The 23,131-nt window shown below is 41.4% G+C and overlaps 1 protein-coding gene across 1 annotated transcript in view; it reads right to left on the bottom strand.

Moving 5' to 3' along the window:
- Positions 1-23,131, bottom strand: part of LOC122559247 (calcium/calmodulin-dependent protein kinase type 1-like) — a 191,659-nt gene that overhangs the window by 54,000 nt on the left and 114,528 nt on the right. Inside the window, exon 3 of the mRNA XM_087994172.1 lies at positions 19,431-19,562. Within this exon, the coding sequence (XP_087850298.1) occupies positions 19,431-19,562 (132 nt within the window). The remainder of the gene's footprint in view (positions 1-19,430; positions 19,563-23,131) is intronic.

Genomic DNA, 23,131 nt, shown 5'->3' with positions numbered 1-23,131 from the left:
TGGGCCAAAGGCAAATATTGCTACAGATACAAAGTTAGCAGGACAAAATGGACAATTAGCAGTTTCATAAGTGTAATTTTAATTTTCTATTCTCTAGGAATCCAGGTTGGTCAGAAATAGCATTAATGGTTGAATAAACTAGACAAAACATTATACTCATTCAGTGGATCAACTGAATCAAACTGCATATGAAGAGGCCAGCTGGCTTGTCACACTTAAGCTGCCTTTTTGTAACTGTTGTCTAAGGAGTTCCATTACCCTTTTCTTTCCTCTAAAACTGTAAACCTTTCCTTTCAAGTAGACATCAAATGCCCTTTTCGAGTGGTCCTATTGAATCTCCTTTCACCAGAATGGAACCCTGATTGGAAGCTGGATCTCAACCAACCTTGAGGTTTGACTTTGTGAATGCACTCATAAGTTATCAGAGATGATCCATATTCCGAACCTTACAGATAATCTTTCCAGCTCTGCATTTGTGTGGGAGTTGTGTTCAGATCTGACTGCGACAAAATGATGCCAGGGATCTGACCTGACCTGAAGGATATTGTGTCTCAACGCTGACCCAAGGACTAAAAGAAAAGATCATTTGAGACTGGGTTATTTCAGCTAAGTTCAAAATATATTGTACAAATAATACTTCAGATAATTTGTATTGGCCCAGTGACGACACTACACATTAGGAACAGCTTTGCTCTGGGGACAATAGGATTCTCTAAATACCTGCGGCAGGCTCAGACCTTTCCCCAATTATACTTAATGCAGGACAATTCATCATAAAGGACTTTGCTGTGGCCTGGATCTCTGCTCATGTCTGAAGCATGCCATTGCTCCCAGCTCTGCAAACTCATCCCAGGAAAAAGCAGTCTGGAAGGTTCACCCTTCACTGTGGACAGTGGGGTTTCCTGGCGCCAGCCAGATCCTGCTGGGTGAAGAGGTGGGACAAGAAGGTGGTCTGTTTTAGCGCTCTGGCACGGTGCTGAAGCTCAATAACAATTTAAAAAACAGCTAAACATACCCCCCACCCCCCCATCCCTCACATCCCACATATTCTCATGCCACTCGATGCGCTGCACCTATCTCTCCATGGCTTGTCACAACTCCCCACCTCCCCAAAGCCAAGCAGTGCCCTCCATCAACACCCATGGTCCTTCCACCCTTTGCCAACTTACCACCATCTGCACTTAACAACTACCTTTGTCAATTCTTCTTGTCCTACAGAAAGCAGGGATCAGATTGCGAAGAACTAGTCTACTGTGTCACTTCTACAGGGATATTGGCTGGGATGGTGAAATCGGAGCTGAAAATGTGTTGCTGGGAAAGCGCAGCAGGTCAGGCAGCATCTAGGGAACAGGAGAATCGACGTTTCGGGCATAAGCCCTTCCTCCTGGCTCAGTGTAGGTGGTGGCTGCTTAAAGCGTGATGCATTAGGCATCACCACCCGGTTCGGTAGTCTGTCTGTGTTTCTGTATGGATGCTCTGAGCACATATGAGCGCAGGGTGATTACAAGCTGATAGAGCACACCATTAACTGCAATGGGAGAGGGGGATGAACTGACAGAACACAAAATGGTAGAACTGACTTATGAAGAGAGGACAGTATTCACCGAGTTTAGAAGAATGAAAAGGGATCTCATTGAAACCTACAAAATTGTGGCAGAACTAGACGGGGTAAATGCAGGATTTGATTTGATTTATGATTGTCACACAGAGATACAATGAAAAGAATTGTATTATGTGCTGATCAGACCAATCGTACCTTAAAGGAGTACATCAGGATAACAGGAAGGATGTTCTTAATGATTAGGAGTCCAGATCCAGAAGTCACATTCCAGGGATATAAGGTAGGCCATTTAGGACTGAGACGAGGAGAAATTTATTCATCTAATAGTCTGTAGAATTCTCTGCCACAGAAAGCAAATTGAGGCCAAAACATTGAATATTTTCAAGGAGATAGATATTATCCTTTGGGCTAAAGTGATCAAAGGGTATGATAGAGTGACAAGCTAGTAACAATCCTGCTGATTGATAGGAGATAGGTCGACTTATCCTGATGGTGTAGACTAGATATTAGTCACTGCTTAACACAATCATTCTCACACTTCAGAAAAAGAGGGAAATTCGCCGCCTGAATTTTCACTGTCCTCAATCTCCTTGCTCCTGAACAGCACAGGCAATACAAGTACAAAGTAAGGTAAAGTCACTATGGTCCTACTGAACCACAGGGTTCAACAGAGCAAATCGACTGGTAGCTTAACCTGAGGGTCATGACCAACCGGGTCAGGTCTGCTTTGGGATCAGTGATTCACCCCGACCAAATCTGTGCTGTACCAGGCAGGACACTCTCTGAGAGCCTCACGCTCCTTGCCAATGTACAGTACAGTGTTGGGGGTGGGTGGGAGATTGCTCTACACCAACATCATTATTGCAGTCTCAATCAATGAGTGGGAATCAGAAAGCCTCCTGATCGGATCCAGAGTCAGGCAGGGTTGCCCACTCTCTCCTGCCTTGTTTGTGAATTGTATCGAGTCCATCATGAAGGATGTGAGCCTGAGAGGGCTGACTATTCCAGGCAATGGAGGCCTACAGGTCAACTCATACATGGGTGACATCACTGTTTTCTGCTCGGGTCTGCTGTCAGCACACAGACTCATGAGCATCTGCTACCAGTTCAAACTGATCTCAGGAGCCAAGGTAAATCAAGGCAAAAGTGAGGCCATGTTCTTTGGGAACTGGGCTGACTGATCCTTTTTTCACCATTTACCATCAGGACAGTTTACCTGAAGGTGCTGGGACTATGGTTCGGAGGGGCCTGGGTGCGTGTAAACACTTTGGAGGAGTGTATTGCTTGGGTGAGGCAGAAACTGGGCTTATGGAAGCATCTTGCCCTCTCCAAAGCTGGTAAAAATCTAATCATCGGGTGTAAGGCACTCTCTCTGTTGTGGAAGGTGGTGCAGGTCTAGCCCATTCCCCAAACCTGCACCATTGCAGTCATCCAAGCCATCTTCCACTTCATCTAGAGGTCAAAGATGGCCCATGTCCACAGGGGCACCATATAGAAAACCCTGAGTAAGTGAGGGAAGAATGTAGCCAATGCTGCCCTCATCCTGATGGCCACCTTTATGCGGGGCTGCATCAAGCTGTATATAGACCCTCATACGCAAACACCAAGTGTCACTACGTACTGCTCCCAGTGTTGGAAAGGAAGGGTTTGGCTCACTGTCATGGAACACTCCAAATAGTTGGACCATTCTATACCATTGTGGAAAAATTTGCAAAGCAAAACACCTTTGACCACAGGTCCCTCAGGAAGTGGTCAGCACATAGCATATGCGAGACCCCGCAGGAAAAGGAGAAGATGGATCCTGTTAGGTGTTCCCTGAGCAGACTGTCAAAGCCATTTAGCAGAATGTCTCATCGCCAGAGCTTTCTAACAAGCACCAAGACATAGCTCAGCTGGTGGTGAGAATCCTGTTAGATTCTTCATGTATGCCCAGACTCTCTGTGCCACCTCGAAGAGGCTGTGAGGAAGTGGTGGTGGGGGGAGTGTAAATAGAGATTTTGCAAAGGAAATCTGGAGACAATTGAAGTGGTTATTGTTGAGGTTCATGCTCTGTAATGCAGGACTCTGTGCTCTATATCCTGTTCCACAGGAAGCACATCAAGACAAACATCAACTGTTCCTGGAGGACCATCAATTTGGTGAAAGATGCTCTTTGGTCTGCCTGAAACTTGCTGATCTTCCCGTTGAAAGAGTTGACCTCAATCACATGTTGCAGATTGACACATTCCAAGGTCCAGGACTAGGTGTTGAGGAATGCACTAAAGTTTGGGGCAGCTGCTGTCAAGGCTCAGTGGAGAAAGACTTAAGTTAAATGGGGGTTCATTTAGTTATTAGACACCACAGTGCCTCAAATATATGCAAATATAATCTTGTACAAGTAAGAAATGCCTTTGGTTTTGTTTTTTGGATAGAATCAGACTCCAATGTTTGTTTCTCCACACGCCAATGTGCAAACCAGAACTATTTTAGTGTTTGGGTACTTACATAAAGATATTTTTATGAATAAAGTATATTTTAGAAATAAAACAAGAACCCAAGGGTCACTTTGCCTTGGGCAAAGGGAGAGATTGAGGAGAGTCTGTTATAGTAGCCTTAGCCAGTGAGGGAATTAAATCCATATTGGTGCATCACTCGGTATCGCAAATGTGCAATTTGGCAAAACAAGTGGTCATTAGGTGAGTACGGAGCCATGTCTTTCTATGGAAGTATTTATAATCAAAGATCTTGCTCTAAGCATCCAAATTTGTACTTCGAGACTAATCAATGAGGCACATGTACTGGAGGTCTAGCAAAGAATAGAATACATTCCCCACAGTGTTGAAGCAGGCCATTCGGCCCATCTGATCCACACTGACCCTCCAAACAGCATCCATCCAGAACCATCCCCTTACCTTTCCCTGCATTTTCCGTGGCTAATCCACATAGTCTACACCTCCCTGGACTCTATGGGTGAGTTCTTATGGCCAAACCATTTAATGCACAAATCTTTGAACTGTGGGAGGAAACCCAAGCAAGAATGGGGAGAATATGTAAATTCCATAGACAGTCCCCTGGGGCTGGAATTGAACGTGCTAATCGCTGAGCCGCCCCTTCTTTTCCCTTATTGATCTCCTTGAGAAGAGAAAAGCAATAAGAAGAGAAATAATAGGAGGAACTGAGCAGTATAACTCGTTAACAAAACTTCAGAGCTGGTTTAGTCTTATTTATATTAGATGTTAACAGGGTGCTTTATTTTCTTTTTGTGATCTAATGATCTGAAGAACATCCTGCTGCTGTTGTATTGTAAACAGCAGCTAAGACATTTCTCAGTGACTTATGCTCTGCTGCTCCAATTAGAATGGACATTGTATATTCGAACAACAGAAAACCTGCAATATGTACACAATTCTGGAAGTACTACAGCTCCAGTAAACCAGCTTAACAGTCCTCATATCCTTCCTTCCATCACTGGAAAACAAATGTGATGTCAGACATCAGGTGTTCATCCACTTTAAAATTATGTTTGCGTGACAAGCAAAATTTGGGGTTTGAAATGTGTGATTATTTATTTACCTTGTAATATATTCAGAGCTAGTGGAGAGCATTTAATGCTTTATTCCTGTGAATTTATGCATTTCTGATAAAGAACACAAGAACAACAGACAAAGGGTGAACCTAAAGCAGGAAATCCTGACAGGTTTGTGCCACAATATGACTAAGGAAGAGAGGGCTAGTTGTAGCCTTCTAAATATAGATATGGTACACAAATGGTTTAAGAAAGTTCCTTAGGATCCACAGCAGCATAGAGACCTCATCAAAAACATTGCAGTTGTCTGACTCAAAGTATGAGGGTCTAGATTAGAGTGGTGCTGGAAAAGCACAGCAGGTCCAGCAGCATCTGAAGAGCAGGAAAATCGACATTTTGGACAAAAGCCCTTCATCAGGAATAGGGCTAATGAAGGGCTTTTGCCCGAAACATCGATTTTCCTGCTCCTCGGATGCTGCCTGACCTGCTGTGCTTTTCCAGCACCACTCTAATCTAGACTCTGGTTTCCAGCATCTGCAGTCCTTGTTTTTACCTCAAAGTATGAGGGCAATGTTCAAGCAGTGACAACGATGACGGCTGCCAATGAATGGATGATGGTCACATACCAAATGATGCACTATGTGGAGAGCTTGACAGCGTCCATAGACCCATTGGAAGTTCAAAACTAAGCTACAAGCATTCATATGAGAGATACATGAATCCGGATTTACTTCAACAACTGAGGAACATATCTACACATGATCTACACTAAACTTGGCACCAAAAATCTTCATACTGGAAATGTGAAGAACGACAATTTCAAATTGTTGCAGAAAATGAACCATCACAAAATGGAATCTGCATCAGTGAGTGATAGCTTATGATGCCCCCTCAGCAATGATAATGTCTTAAACAAGTGGGACCATACACCCACTTGAAGACATTCACAAATGAACAGTGAATATGAATCATTAGCAATGACGCAAAGCCAAACAGAGATAGAAATGAAGCTTTTTTGTAGCAAAACACAGTAGTGCAGAGTTGCTTAGTAGTTCATGATTATGTGCTGCATTAATACTTTATTATGTTTTGGGTGTTTAATTCATATAAGAAAACACAGTCTTTTCGTCTTGATACAAATTTATTTATTCCATATTTATAGATAAGAGTATATTTAACTTTTCCCCTCAAAAGGTTTTGTAATTTATATTAATCTTGTTACTAATTTGGTATTGTGCATCTCTGACAATTCAGCAGTCATGGAATGAATTCTCAAACAGATTATCTAATGTGCACGACATCTGGTTTGCTGAGTTTGGTTCCAAGTAGTTTGATTTTCCTATAATTGTTCTGTGCACAGTAGCTAAAATATTAACTGAGGCTGAAATGACTTGACACATTGAACCTCAAATGAATAACTTGAAGGAAGTGATAAAGGAGAAAAATTGTATGAGACAGAAATCCAGTTCTGAGTTACGAAATTGAGTAAACAATTCAGCAGAAGGGCATGGGGAGTGAACATTAGCAAATAGTAACCCTAAACCTAATTAGATCCACATTAAAACAAAATAAATCCTAGATAAAGGAGCTGGATTTCAGATGAGCCAATTTCAGTGGTACAAAATGCAGCCTTGTCCAGATTACTTGGTTAGAAACAAAAATGACAGGCCAGGCAAGGAATCTGAGTTGATAGATATGAGAGATACATAAATATATTCTGATGAGGAATAAGGGAGGGAAAAGAAGGTTTTGTTAATATATTGAAACAAAAATGGCTTAAAATAAACAGATGGGAGAAAATAAAAGTAAACAGCAATTATAATAAGTAATTAGGATAATGAGCAAAAACAAATTAGGACAGACTAAGGAAGAGTATGAAAGATTTGTGGCAGTCAATATAAAGGAAGCATTAAGGGTTTTTATTGATGCACATGTAACAGAGTAATCAAAGAGAAATTAGGTGACTTTGAAGAAAAGGCCTTGTATTGATTGGAAGAGTACGGCTGAGATGCTTAACAAGACACTAGCAACACCTTTTAAGGCACAGTATGAAAGAATTAGTGCAGAAATACCTGAGGAGAATGTGGAAGAGCTGCATAAATATTCAAAAATATTAAAAATGAATAAAAATGAAAAAAGAATTACTAGTCTCAGAATGTACGCACTGCAGAAGAAGGATGAGAAAAGAGATTATGTATTCATTAACCTTAATTCCCCAAAAAAATGTCTGGAGACAGGAATTGCACCAAAGATTGCAAATATTATACACTTGTTCACTGGGGATCAAAAAAGACAAACTAGAAAATTTTATGACAATTCATTTTAATTTGCTCATGGGAAAAATTAATTCTGTAAGTGGACCTCAAACCACATTGTAGACTACACAGGACTCACTTTATCAGTGTAAATGACATTAGCAAATACAGTCAGCATAGAGAGCATGGATTTGTAAGGAGCAGCTTGAGTTTGATGAATACAAACTAAGCACGATGTAACTAAAAGAAATGCAGTTGTACAGATACAGTGATGTCTTGGGGAAAGACTGACAGAAGTAAAGATAAATGAATATGTTTCAACTTGGTAGACCGCAGGCAATGTAGTACTCCAGGGAACTGAGCCAGGACATCATTTGTATATGGATTTGTGTAGTGTCTTTCTTGCTATGACACTGAAGTTGCTGATAACATTAAATTAATGGTGAAGCACTCCATAAGGAATGAGGTCCAGGTTCAAGTCTCACCTGACCCAGAGGCACGTGAAAGCGTGTTTGAGCAGGTTGATCAAAATAACAGTGAGACTGCTAGATGACGGCAGATTAACAGTTGAGATTAAGAGATTAAACACAAGCAATTTAGGCCAGGAAAGAAGCGAAACATTATATAAAAACAGAGGACTGAGGGTCTATGGGATGCATTAGTGAATTTAGCGATTTAAGCAAAGACCTTTTCAACATTTAAAAATAAGTTAGGAAAAGTGTATTCTGAAGAAGGGTCATTGGACTCAAATTATTAACTCAGCTTTCTATGCATAGGTGCTGCCAGATCTGTTCAGCTTCTCCAGCAATTTCTGTCTTTGTTTTAAAAATGTGGTAATGGGATATTAAGACCAGAGGCCATAAGGAATTCAGACTATGACTCAGTTTGGGAATAGACATGACTGTGGACTGCTTGTGCTGAGTAGTCTGCTCCCATTTGTAATTTCCACCTAACCAGATGCAAATCATTGTGGACAAATGTGAAATGGTACATTTGTGGGGAGAAAATGGGCACAACAAAAGTGGATCCTAAAATGTAAGATCCTTAACAGAATGGAAAGAGTTGGAGATTTAAGATAGCACAGAAATTTGAAAGTTAAACAGATAGTTAAAATTGTGAGTGCAGGTTATAAAAATGTCAAATGAGAATTTGCATTTTAAGCATTAGGCCATTAAATGCAAACCATTGAACCTATAGAAGACAGTGCTCACAGCAAAGCTGGAATATTTGGTGAAATTTAAGGCACCTCACTATAGGATATTAAAGCTATGGATTTTTTTACTGCTGTGCAGATTAACTTGATTGATTAACACTTATTCCCACTGAAAAAGGGAAAAGTTAAGGAGACTTCAAAAAATCTGAAGATTCAAGGAGGTTTACAAAAATAGCAAACATTTTGGGAGGAATAATGATATACGCTTTTGCCATTGATTGGGAAATTTGGCATTAACACAATACAGAATCAAGATCACAAGAATTAAGGGAAAATTTGAAGACTACATTTTAGACTCAGCTTTGAAATGATTGAATGCTTTCATACAGAAATCTATTGAGACAGAGATTAATATCATTCTAAAAAGGGAACTAGATACTATGAAGGAAGATTATAAAAAGAGAAATTAGATATCACGAAGAAAGATTAAGGGGATAAAAGGGTCCTTCTCAAGATGGCAGCTGATGACTAGTGGTGTTCCATAATGGTCAGTGTTGGGACCACAACTTTTCAATGTTTACATAAATGATCTAGGTGAAGGAACTGAGGGCCTTTTGATTATGTTTACAAATGATACAAAGAGAGGTCCAGATAGTATTGAGGTGGTGGGGAGGCTGCTGAAGGATTTGGACAGGTGAGGAGAGTGGGCAAAGAAGTGGCAGATGGAGTACAACACGGGAAAGTGAGAAGTCCCGCACTTTGGTATGAAGACTAGAGGTATAGAAAATGGGGAGAAAATTCAGAAATCTGAAGTGCAAAGGGACCTGGGAGCCCTAGTCTAGATTTTCTTAAGGTAAACTTGCAGGTTGAGTTGGTGGTTAGGAAGGGAAATACAATGTTGGCACTTATTTTGAGAGGTCTAGAATATGAAATCAAGGATGTACTTCTGAGGCTTTATAAAGCTCGGTCATACAACTTTAGAGTATTGTGAGCAATTTTGGGCCCCATTCCTCAGGAAGGATCTGAAATGGGTCCAGTGGAGGTTCACGAGAATAATCCCAGGAATGAAAGGTTTAACATATGAGAACCGTTTGAGGATTCTGGATCTGTACACGATGGAGTTTAGAAGGATGAGGGGAGATCTAATTGAAACTTAAGGAATAGTGGACAGATTGAACATTGAGAAGATGTTTCCGTTGGCAGAAGAGACCAGGACCTGAGGGCACGATCTTAGAGTAAAGGGAAGACCCTTCAGAATGGAGATAAGGAGAAACTTTTTTAGCCACAAATAGATGGTGAATCTATGGAATTCACTCCAAAGAAGGCTGTGGAGGCCAGGTCATTGAGTATATTTAAGACAGAGATAGAAAGGTTCTTGTTTGTCAAGGGGATCAAGGATTATGGGAAGAAAGCAGGAGAATGGGGTTGAGAACTGTATCAGCTATGATTGAATGACAGAGCAGACTTGATGGGCCAAATGGCCGAATTCCTGTTCCTATGTCTTATGGTCTTATACAGAGACAGTAATAGCGCAACACTGCAATATAGTCCCTGCGCAAAGCATAGAGTTAGCATCATATTGGTCAGAATATTGAGTACAGGCATTGGGAGGTCATGTTGCGGCTGTACAGGATATTGGTTAGGCCACTTTTGAAATATTCCATGCAATTTTGGTTTCCTTCCTATCGGAATGATGTTGTGAAACTTGAAAGGATACAGAAAAGATTTACAAGGATGTTGCCAGGGTTTGAGCTATAGGGAGAGGTTGAATAGGCTGGGGCTGTTTTCCCTGGAGCGTCGGAGGCTGAGGGGTGATCTTAAAGAGATTTATAAAATCATGAGGAGCATGGATAAAGTAAATACACAAGGTCTTTTTCCTGGGGTTGGAGAGTCCAGAACTAGGGGGCAAAGGTTAAAGTAAGAGGGGAAAGTTACAAAAGAGACCTCAGGGGCAACTTTTTCATGCAGAGGGTGGTGCATGTGTAGAATGAGCTGCCAGAGGAAGTTGTGGAGGCTGGTGCAATTGCAACATTTAAAAGGCATCTGGATGGGTATATGAATGGGAAGGGATATGGGTTGGGTGCTAGCACATGGGACTAGATTGGGTTGGGATATCTGATCGGCATGGATGTGTTGGACTGAAGGTCTGTTTCCATGCTGTGCATCTCTATGACTCTAAATGGACCAAATGGCATAATTTCATTCTCTAAATTTCATCACTCTAATTTGTGGTATGAAATACCCTTATTTCTTAATTACACTTTCTTAAAAAGGTTTTGTGAAATCAGATGTTTGCAATACTGCAAACATTTACAAATTTCCTCACAATCTGCAGTCTATATGAAACGGTAAAATTTTCAAGAATTGTTCCAGCAAAGTAAAGCAGTGAACTCTCTACTTCTCCTGGGCTTGGTTTGTCATTTTTAGCTCTCAACTGGATTCCGCCAAGACATCCAATGAGTGTTGCAAAGTGTGGCAGCTCCAAATCTGATCCTCAGCTAGACTGCTCAAAGGAAATGCTTTCGATAATCTCAACCATTTGTAAGTGGCTGAGTAAATAGCAAAACAAAAATTTACTCAACAATGGCGGTTCTTTTTTTGTGAAATAGCTCAAATAAACCACAAAATTATAAATTCAATATTGAAAATAGGCACAATGGGAAGAGACACAACATAATACTGACAGAATGCATTGTACATAATTGGTTTGCAAACATTTTCTCTGCTTTGCTTCACACTGCATTCATTCCTGCCCCATTTGACTCCCCCCAAAACACAATAATAAAAAAAAGCACACTTCTGGCAGTTGGCTAATCTCACTGATCAGAAGAACATGAATTCTCCTTTCATGAATGCTTAAGGGGAATTCAAAGAATAACATGCAAATTAAATCTGCTAGCATATCTTTAAACCTGATACTAGAAGCTTACTTTAAATAATAACCATGTTCCAGTCCCTTTACAGGATTGCAAACAGATTCTCTTTCACATGTATTTCTGAGTATTACCTGGTATATTCAGCATTCTCAATTTGGAGGCTATAATTTAAGGCAGCATAATAATTAACAAGGTGTTTTAAATTTTTTAATCTCGGTAAGGAAAATAGCAAGGACATTACCTTCGAGTCAGCTGACATGTTATCCTGAAAGTGTACATTTTTTTGTTAAAGGGCAGAATTACAATTGGCTGCTACTGGGCATTGCAGCTCCAGCTCACTCCACTAACACTGACCTAACGCCAACATTAAATAACACCAGTTATAATTGCTGCTTACTGAAGTTTCCTGTAATATTATGCTGAGACATAGGTGAAAACAGACATCACCTGGCCTTTGGCTTAAGCACACCCACTGTTTAGTCCTTCCCCAGCACATGGACCGTTAAATGATGGCAATAAGATTTCACAAGTTTAACAAACCAAGTCTGTGCTTTGTGGCAATGACAAAAACAATCTACATTCATCATAGGATCATAGGAGTGCTCCCACACAGAAGGTTGTTCAGCCCACAGTGTTTGCACCAGTTCTCTGAATGAACATCACAGTTCAGTGCAATTCTCCTGTCGTTTCCTCATTGGATGACTGTTTAAATAGAAACATTGTCCTTTTGAATGACTCAATTGACTCTGCTTCCACCACACTTCCAGGCAGTCCATCCTAAATACAAAGATTTTCTCTCCCGGCATTACACTTGCTTCTTTTGCAAATCTGTGCCCTCTGGTTCTTGATCTTTTTACAAATTGGAATAATTTCTTCCCACTCATCCAACCTCCGTCTGTCAGATCTCCTCTTGCCTTTTTCACTGTATCTATCCTTATAGCTGAAATTTCTATTCCGTGGAACATTTCTTGCAAATCTCTTATGCACTCATTCCATTGTGTTCATGTCCTTCCTCTCATGTTGTGCCTAGAACTGTACACAATACTCCAGCTGAGGGCTAATAAGCGTCAAGTATAAGTTCAACATCATGTTATTGTTCTAGTACTCCCTAGGCCCCTATTAATAAGGCTCAGGATATTATTTGCTTTATTACAGTTCTCTCCGCCAGTACCATCATCTTCAATGATCTGTGCACACTCATGCTGCTGTGCTCCTGCACCTCTTTTAGAATTGCATCCTTTATTTTATATTGTTCTTTCTACCAAAGTCCATCACCTCATATACATTGCATCGCTTCACACTTCTATGTAGCACCTTTAATAGAATGGAATACCCCCAGGCATCTCACAGGAGTATTATAAAACTTCACACCAAACTACATTAGAAAGTATTATGACAAATGACCAAAAGCCTAGTCAAAAGGTAGGTTTCAAGGCAGATTGTAAAAAAGAAAAGCAAGGTGGAGAGGGTTGAAGAGATTGGGTTGACGAGGGGCAGACAGAATGGTCCAGAGCTTGAAACATGTCATTAATGCAGCAACTGTAGATTGTTGAGCATGAAAGAATACTCTACGTTTTAACCACAGTAATGTCTGGAAACAAGGATGACTGACTTGAATCATTTACAACCACCTTCCTTTAGTGCTAGGCATGATTCTAATCAGTAGAAAGACTTTCCCTGATTCCCGTTGACTTGTGTCTTGAGAGGGTTCACAATTCCATATTCAATCAAATGCTGTGTTGACGTCATGGTCTAAGAGTGATTGTCCATGATTGAGCTGATTAAAATTTGGGGTGTGCTAAAAACCAGAATTGGAGCATTACAGTCATCTGAGGTCTGTAGGACTGCAGAAGGTTACAGGGATATGGAAACCATTTACTAAGTGGAAAATTTTAATATCAAGGCATTGCCAGATTAGGATTGTGCACATGTGAATAAATGAATGGAACATTATGTGAGCAATAATAGGGATGAGGATGGGAGGCCAGTCAGGAAGGTATTAGAAAAGTCAAGTTTAGACCTTAAAAAAAAGGATCATGAAAGGTTTCAGCAGTGGTTGAGTCAAGGTAAATGAGGAGATGGTAAATGTTACAGAAGTGCAGGCGATCCTGGTAATATCACAAATATGTAGTTATAAGCTCTTCTAAAAGCCAGATATGAACTGGTCTGAATCAAACCCAGACTGTTGCTAGGGAACAGAGTTTCAAAGATAACACCCTGGATCTTCTCGATATTTAGCTGGAGGGGTTTCTGCTCATCCAATACTAGATAACCGATAAGCAGTATGACAAATCAGAGATGCCAGAGGACAGACATATTTGTCCACATTTAAACTACAAATCAATACCACCATTTACTGTCAGTATAATCATCTGTGTTGGTTAATGCCCTCTGGGTTACTGCCTTCTGTCTCACTGACAGTCATTTATCAATTATTAAATAGTCTGTGAATCAGTGAGGATCTGAAACTGCTCATAACCCCATTTCTTGCTCTTCTGTTCTTCCTAGGACTAATTTATAAATGTCCTAATTGTAAGTGCTTGCCATTTCCTGATATGATGGCATCAACTTGCAACAGTAAAACAAGAAAAGGAAATTACCACATTTAAACAAGAACAGTTGTCTCAAAGTAGTCCAGATGACACAAGTGCTGTATTTTGACACTGACTTTATTATCAAACCTGCTGATAAGGGTGGCACCATTGACATCTGGCATACTGACCTCTACCTGGCAGAGGCTGATCATCAATTCTCAGATACTTTCTCCTATCTCCCTCTGGACCGTAATATTAAACACTGAACATCACACAGTTGTTTCCAGAACTGTCACTGACCACATTTCCTCTGGAGATCGCTCCTCCACAACAAACTTCCCACCTCAGACTCCTAACCCCACACAACCCGCTTCTACCTTCTTCACAAACAGGAGTGTCCTGGCATTCCAACTTCTTCCTGCCCCACTGAACTTACTTTGTCCTAGTTTGATTCTATTTTTCTACCCTTATCTAGTCTCTTCCCACTTTCATTCATAATTTTTCTGACACTTTACGTTGGTTCTACAATTTCCAGGTTTTTGGCCCTAGCCATGGATGTGTAATCCCTCTACACAGTCTGAAGACAACCTGCTCTTCTTTGAAATGGGAGTTGACTGGTTCCCATCCAGCTCCAATCTCCTTCACTTGGCGAAGCTCATTCTCACTTTGAACAATTTCTCCTTTAACTTGTTTCACTTTCTCCAAGTAAAAGGTGTGATTATGGTATGGATCCCAATTATAACAGCAAAATACTAAAATAACAAAACAAGTGCTGGAGAAACTCAACAGGTCTTGCAGCATCTGTAGAGACAAAAACAGAGTTAACATTTTCAGTCCAGTATGACACTTCTTTGGAACTCTTTTCCTAGTAAAGACAATTGGGTTCCCTTCATCCTCAATTCCACCCAGTGGAAGCTACTGCATTCAAAGGATCATTCTCTGCCATTTCTGCCATCTGCAGCACCAAACACATCTTCCCCTCCCCTCTACTTTCAGCATTCCACAGAGACGGTTCCTCCACCTTACCCAGGTCCACTCCTCCTTCACTGCTAACACTTCCTTACCTTGCCCACCTCACACCATGGAGCCTTCCCACGTAATCTCAGACAGTATAACATGCTGTTTTCCCTGCTCCCTCCTCACTGTTCATCAGTATTGAACGCATATTAGCACTTTTCCAAATGGATAAAGTGCTGCAATGAATCTCAACAGTTATACAAAGCTAATGAATGTAATGGTTACATTATGACCGAACAGAGTTCCATGCCCAATCATGGGACATAGAACAATGCAGCACAGCACAGGCCCTTCAGCCATTGATGTTGTGCCAACCTTTTATCCTACTCTAAGATCAAACTAACCTACATTCCCTTCATTTTTCTATCATTCATGTGCCTATCCAAGAGTCACTTAAATGACCCTAATGTATCTGACTTTACTCCCACTGCTGGCAGTGCATTCCATGCATCCACCACTCTCTGTGTAACAGACCTACCTCTGACATCTCTCCTAAACCTTCCTCCAATCACCTTAAAATTATGCCCCCTCGTGATAACCATTTCTGCCCTGGTAAAAAGTCTCTGGCTATACACTCTGTCTATGCCTCTCATCATCTTGTACATCTTTATCAAATCATCTATCATCCTACTTCTCTCTAAGAGAAGCCTTGGCTCCCACAATCTTTTTTCATAAGACATGCCCTCCAGTCCAGGCAGCATCCTAGTAAATCTCCTCTGCACCCTCTCTAAAGGGCTTCCACATCCTTTCTATAGGGGCATGGATAGGGTAAATAGGCAAAGTCTTTTCCCTGGGGTGGGGGAGCCAAGAACTAGAGGGCATAGGTTTAGGGTGAGAGGGGAAAGATATAAAAGAGACCTAAGGGGCAACCTTTTCGCACAGAGGGTGGTACATATATGGAATGAGCTGCCAGAAGAAGTGGTGAAGGCTGGTACAATTGCAACATTTAAAAGGCATCTGGATGGGTATATGAATAGGAAGGGTTTGGAGGGATATGGGCCGGGTGCTGGCTGGTGGGACTAGATTGGGTTGGGATATCTGGTCGGCATGGATGGGTTAGACTGAAGGGTCTGTTTCCATGCAGTACATCTCTATGACTGTATGACCAGAACTGGACACAATATTCCAAGTGTGGTCTAACCAGGACTTGATGGAGTTGCAGCATAACCCCCTGGCTCTTAAACTCAATTCCCCTGCTTAATGAAAGCAAACATACTATATGTCTTCTTAATAACCTGATCAATTTGGGTGGCAACTTTGAAGGATCTATGTATGTGGACCCAAGATCCCTCTGTTCCTCCAGTGAAGAATCCTGCCTTTAACCTTGTAATCTGCATTCGAATGCGACCTTCCAAAGTGAATCATTTCCCACTTTTTCAGGTTGAATTCCATCTGCCACTTCTCAGCCGAGCTCTGCATCCTGTCAAACTACCGTTTCAACCTACAACAGCCCTCCACACCACTCACAACCCCACCAACCTTTGTGTCATTGGCAAATGCAATAACCCACCCTTTCACTTCCTCATCCAAGTCATTTATAAAAATCACAGAGTGCAGAGGTCTCAGAACAGATCCTTGCGGAACACCACTGGTCACCAAGCTACAGGCTAAATGCTTTCCATCTACCACCACCCTTTGTCTTCTATGGGCCAATCAGTTCTGTATCCAGACAGCCAAATTTCCCTGTATCCCATGCCTCCCTAATTTCTGAATGAACCTACCATGGGGAATCTTATCAAACGCCATGCCAAAATCCATATACACCACATCAACTGCTCTACCTTCATCAATGAGTTTTGTCACATCCTCAAAGAACTCAATAAGGCTTGTGAGGCATGATCTGCTCTTCACAAAGCCATGTTGACTGTCTCTAATCAAACTACGCTTTCCCAAGTAATCATAAATCCTGTCTCTCAGAATCCTCTCCAACAATATACCCACACCAACATAAGACTGACTGGTTTATAATTCCCAGGGTTATCCCCATTCTCTTTCTTGAACAAGTGAATAACATTTGCCACACTTCAATTATCTGCAATCCACAATCATTGCAATAAAACTTATAATGCAGCAACTAACTATTGCAAATGAAAGAATAGGGTTGTTTTTTATATTTCAAAATCTGTCAATCGAAGAATTCTGGGAGCTGGTGACTAGACTTTTCTTGTGTGTTCCCCACTTAGAGCTGTACACTGCCCACAATTCATGACCCCTCCAAGTTGCCACAAACCAGTATACCTCTAGAAGGGGCTTGACTGCACAAAAGTTGTAGTAATGGGACTAGTCAAACATTAACCACGCTAACAACCCGTGCAATGAAGCTGATATCTGTGGGCGTGCTGCATGTCAGCAGGCTGGCCATACCCTTACCCCACGTCAGCAGCAACTGCTCCAATCGGGAATGGGATAGTAATCATAGAATCAGGTCACATGGATCAGTTTTAAAAGGGTACCTAAGTCAGCTCCATTCAATGAAAACCTGGGCAATAAAATGCTCACACCGTATTACCTTTTCAAAGGCAAAATGCTAACTATTAGTCTGGAAGATTATTTTCCACCAAACAAAGAGCTAATTATTGTGCACAGCTTAGAAAGTGATGTAGATTTTGCAGGAAAGTGCTCAATCTTCACCAAAAGCACAAGGTAAACATTCACCTGCCAACTCCACATCCTTCAACCCTCTCCGAAACATTCAGGAATTCTCCTCCTCTGTATCTCTGAAATTCCTGAAGAGACGTTAATTCCTCAACATATTGCTTCTCATTCATTTCATAATCCCACAATCCTTCATTCCGAGGGCAAGAATACTCTCCCACCATTCACTTCCTTGTTAATTAACATATCGAACTATGAAGTCAGCCTTTTTACTGAGTACTTTATTGAATATAATAGAATTGAATTTTCTAATCTTGCCAGTTGATGTATTCATTAAAGAATATACAAGATCAAAAAATCTCAAAAACTCAGCCAAATACCTGTGGATAAAATGTGTTTTCTTTTAAAAAAAAGGTATTCTTGCATAGGATGCAGGCTTTGTTAACTAGGCCAACATAACTACCCTTGAGAAAGTGATGGTGAGCCTCCTACTTGAATTATTTTAATCCAACAGTTCAGACACAGACACACACACACACACGGACACACGGACAGTGATAATATTTCCAAGTCACGATTGTGTGTGGCTTGGAGAGGACCATGCAGGTAAAAGTATTCCCATTAACCTGTTTCCTTTATTTCTCCAGGTGGCAAATTTGGAAGGTGCAATTGAAGAAGCCTTGGATGAGTTGTTGCAGTGCATCTTACAGACAGTACACACTGCTGTGTTAGCAGTGAAAGGAGTGAATGTTAAGGTGGTGGATGTGGTGCCAATTAGATAGGCTGCCACACTATCGAGTGTGCACCCCCCCCAGTAGAGTTTGCTGCACCAAATAAGGAGGATTTCATCTTGTGGGAGTCCTGACTGTGATAGATGGGAAGAATTTGACAGTCCAAAGTTAAACAACTGAGTTTAACAGTTGGCCACATTGAGTACCCAAAGCAAGTAATTATGTCACCAATGCTAAATTCTCTGATTACCCCTGCAGCTGCTAGTGACAATTAATGAACCTACTTGTGCTGTAAGCTTTCCTCAAAGATTTGAGTCAAGATCTCAGAATTCCCTGTCATTGTGGGAGCAGCACTACCACAAGGATCCCAGCAATTCAGAGAGAAGACCCACTAACGTTACTCTATAATAAATCAAGTCTTTACATTTTTAATGTAGAAGATAATCATCGTAGTGTGTTAGTATTAATCTGATCCTTCAACATCCTCAAAGACCCTCCCCACTGTAATGGATCACTGACAGACAATGTTCTGAAGAGTAAAGGGAACATTGGGCTGTTGGGTGCCACAATATAATGGGGCACATGCATCATCTGCAATGCAAGGATATTTACAGTTTGGCTAAAGTAGCTAAAGTAGACTGTTACACATTTGCAGTGGGCATATTATCCAATTGTCACTAATTAAATAACCAAGGAAAACTGAACCACACTTTGATGGCATGAACAACATCCAACACACTTTACAACAAATGTGAGATCCGCTAACTGAGGGCCAGGCGAACAGGAGGGCTGTACCCGCTCATGGTATTAAATGTTCTGTTGCTACTGAGCCCCTCCACACCAAAAATACTTGATTGATAAGGGATTGTAAGCCTCTCTGTTTACAAGGCAGAGCAAATCCATCAGCAGTAAGCTCTCTGGAAAAACTCTGTAACACAATTCTAAGATGGAAAAATTCAAACAAGATTTGTTTTGTGGACCCAATGCTAAAATGCCACCTTTTACTAAAGCAGACAGGTTTAGACTGAGTAACCCTGTTAAATGTACAAAATGACAAATATGGCAAGATTTTTCATACTTGGAACAAAATTATAATTGGCACAGGAATATATTTCCTTCAACTGGATAAGTAATTGGAAACAGATCATTTCATCACCACCTCCCACCATTTTCATTTTCACTTGCACATTCTTCTTCACTTACTTCCGAAGGACAGCAATCTCATTCTCAATGCTGTTCTCCTTTCCCTCCAGGGCTTTCTTGGGGATACACTTAATTGCGACCAGTTTCTGAGTCCGCTTTTCCTCAGCAAGGACCACTTCAGAGAAGGCACCCCTGGAAAACAAAAAGCAGATACATCAGCATTTTAAAGCTATACAACACCAGTCATTCATTCCTCAACAGTCATAGTGGAGAAAATGAAGAGACGGATCTCAAACAAAGCCCCAGTTAACCACAAGAAAACTCACTTAATCATGAGGCAGGAAGGAGTGTTACATTCAAGCAGGGGTGTAAACACAGCATTCTTGAGTATTTGACCTCCATGGGGTAACTGGTACTCTACGCTGCAGAGTATATTATGAACCAGAGGGAAATCTCCTGTGAAAAGCCTTGAAGTTAGGCAAGAAACTGTTTCCACTGGCAGAAGGGTCAGTAATCAGAGGAGATTTTAAGACTATAAACACAGCGAGTCTCCATGGAACACATTGCTTGAAAAATAATGGAAAGAGATGCAACAACTTGCCAAAACGGCTTGGACACACACATGGAAAAGAGTCACTTGCAAAGCTACAGAAAAAGAGTGGGGGTGCGGAGTGAGATTAATTTGATATTTCTTTGTCAAACACTCAACACAGGTACAATATGCCAAAACAGTCTTTTTCTGTGCTGTATGACTGTTGAGACATCCTAGCAGTTGGCAGGCAAAGTGAATGGGGCAAGCCACTGCATTTACAGGTCGTCACTACATAGGCAGATTTCAATGGAATGAGAATGAAAAATACACTGGTAGGAATGCTAGGTGGATGGGCTGTTGTGATATCCTATAGTTGAATGGACTAAAGTTACTAACTGTCCAATCGCACATTACAAAATATTCACTTGGGTGAGGCAGCAAAACTGCTAGAAAGCAACACGAGACAGCACCTTTGTGAGAAATTTAATTTTCAAAATAATGTCTTCTTTTGCATGTTCATATACCGAAAAATGTAATGAGAAGAGGAATTACCCAACTTCCCACAGTCATGTAAACAGCAGATAGCTGCCTCTTCATCATTTTGGATCAGATATATGGTGAAGGCAAGGAAATTAATGTTGAGTGATTCTCACCAGATAGTTACTCAAAATGTGGTACAAAGACACTTGCCTTTCACTTGCTAACATAACAAACTCTAAATTCTCGACTGTGTGTCTAATGTTCAAGTACATTTACATGCGAACATAAGAGGTACAATTAATAAGTTTGCAGATGACACCAAAATTGGAGGTGTAGTGGACAACGAAGAGGGTCATCTCAGATTACAACAGGATCTTGACCAGATGGGCCAATGGGCAGAGAAGTGGCAGATGGAGTTTAATTTAGATAAATGCGATGTGCTGCATTTTGGGAAAACTTAGCAGGACATATACACTTAATAGTAAGGTCCTAGGGAGTGTTGCTGAACAAAGAGACCTTGGAATGCAGGTTCATAGCTCCTTGAAAGTGGAGTCATAGGTAGATAGGATAGTGAAGAAGGCGTTTGGTATGCTTTCATTTATTGGTCAGAGTATTGAATACAGGAGTTGGGAGGTCATGTTGCGGCTGTACAGGACATTGGTTAGGCCACTGTTGGAACATTATGTGCAATTCTGGTCTCCTTCCTATCGGAAAGATGTTGTGAAACTTGAAAGGGTTCAGAAAAGATTTACAAGGATGTTGCCAGGGTTGGAGAATTTGAGCTATAGGGAGAGGCTTAACAGGCTGGGGCTGTTTTCCCTGGAGCGTCAGAGGCTGAGGGGTGACCTTATAGAGGTTTACCAAATTATGAGGGGCCTGGATAGGGTAAATAGACAAAGTCTTTTCCCTGGGGTGGGGGAGTCCAGAACTAGAGGGCATAGGTTTAGGGTGAGAGGGGAAAGATATAAAAGAGACCTAAGGGGCAACTTTTTCACACAGAGGGTGGTGCGTGTATGGAATGAGCTGCCAGAGGAAGTGGTGGAGGCTGGTACAATTGCAAAATTTAAGAAGCATTTGGATGGGTATATGAATAGGAAGGGTTTGGAGGGATATGGGCCGGGTGCTGGCAGGTGGAACTAGATTGGGTTGGGATATCTGGTCAGCATGGATGGGTTGGACTGAAGGGTCTGTTTCCATGCTGTACATCTCTATAACTCTATGACATGGTTAGGAACATGGGACTGGGATATCACAGTAATTACAGAAACATGGCTCAGGGACGGACAGGGCTGGCAACTTAATGTTCCAGGATACAAATGCTACAGGAAGGACTGAAAGGGAGGCAAGAGAGGAGGAGGAGTGGCATTTTTGATAAGGGATGGCATTACAGCTGTACTGAGGGAGGATATTCCTGGAAAAACATCCAGGGAAGTTATTTGGGTGGAACTGAGAAATAAGAAAGGGATGATCACCTTATTAGGATTGTATTATAGACCCCCTAATCATCAGAGGGATATTGAGAAACAAATTTATAAGGAGATCTCAGTTATCTGTAAGAATATTAGGTTGGTTATGGGAAGGGATTTTAACTTTCCAAACACAGACTGGGGCTACCATAGTGTTAAGCGTTTAGATGCAGAGGAATTTGTTAAGTGTGTACAAGAAAATTTTCTGATTCAGTATGTGGATGTACCTACTAGAGAACATAGAACAATACAGCACAGAACAGGCCCTTCGGGGCCCACGATGTTGTGCCGAACATTTGTCCTAGCTTAAGCACCCATCCATGTACCTATCCAATTGCCACTTAAAGTTCGCCAATGATTCTGACTCTGCCACTCCCAAAGGCAGCACATTCCATGCCCCCACCACTCTCTGGGTAAAGAACCTACCTCTGATATCTCCCCTATACCTTCCACCTTTCACCTTAAATTTATGTCCCCTTGTAACACTCTGTTGTACCTGGGGAAAAAGTTTCTGATTGTCTACTCTATCTATTCCCCTGATCATCTTATACACCTCTATCAAGTCACCCCTCATCCTTCTCCGTTCCAATGAGAAAAGGCCTAGCACGCTCAACCTATCCTCGTATGACCTATTCTACATTCCAGGCAACATCCTGGTAAATCTTCTCTGCACCCTCTCCAAAGCTTCCACATCTTTCCTAAAGTGAGGCGACCAGAACTGCACACAGTACTCCAAATGTGGCCTAACCAAAGTCCTGTACAGCTGTAACATCACTTCACGACTCTTGAACTCAATCCCTCTGCTAACGAATGCTAATCCACCATCGGCCTTCTTACAAGCTCTACCCACCTGAGTGGCAACTTTCAAAGATCTATGAACATAGACCCCAAGATCCCTCTGCTCCTCCACCTTACTAAGAACCCTACCGTTAACCCTGTATTCCGCATTCTTATTTGTCCTTCCAAAATGGACAACCTCACACTTGACAGGGTTGAACTCCATCTGCCACTCCTCAGCCCAGCTCTGCATCATATCTAAGTCCCTTTGCAGCCGACAACAGCCCTCCTCACTATCCACAACTCCACCAATCTTCGTATCGTTTGCAAATTTACTGACCCACCCTTCGACTCCCTCTTCCAAGTCATTAATAAAAATTACAAACAGCAGAGGACCCAGAACTGATCCCTGCGGAACTCCACTTGTAACTGGGCTCCAGGCTGAATATTTACCATCTACCACCATTCTCTGACTTCGACCGGTTAGCCAGTTTTCTATCCAATTG

Source organism: Chiloscyllium plagiosum, unplaced genomic scaffold (genome assembly GCF_037043375.1).
Source record: "Chiloscyllium plagiosum isolate Xiang-an unplaced genomic scaffold, Cpla_swu_hap1 HiC_scaffold_14, whole genome shotgun sequence".
Taxonomy (NCBI): domain Eukaryota; kingdom Metazoa; phylum Chordata; class Chondrichthyes; order Orectolobiformes; family Hemiscylliidae; genus Chiloscyllium; species Chiloscyllium plagiosum.
This window is presented reverse-complemented; position numbering and strand designations above follow the sequence as displayed.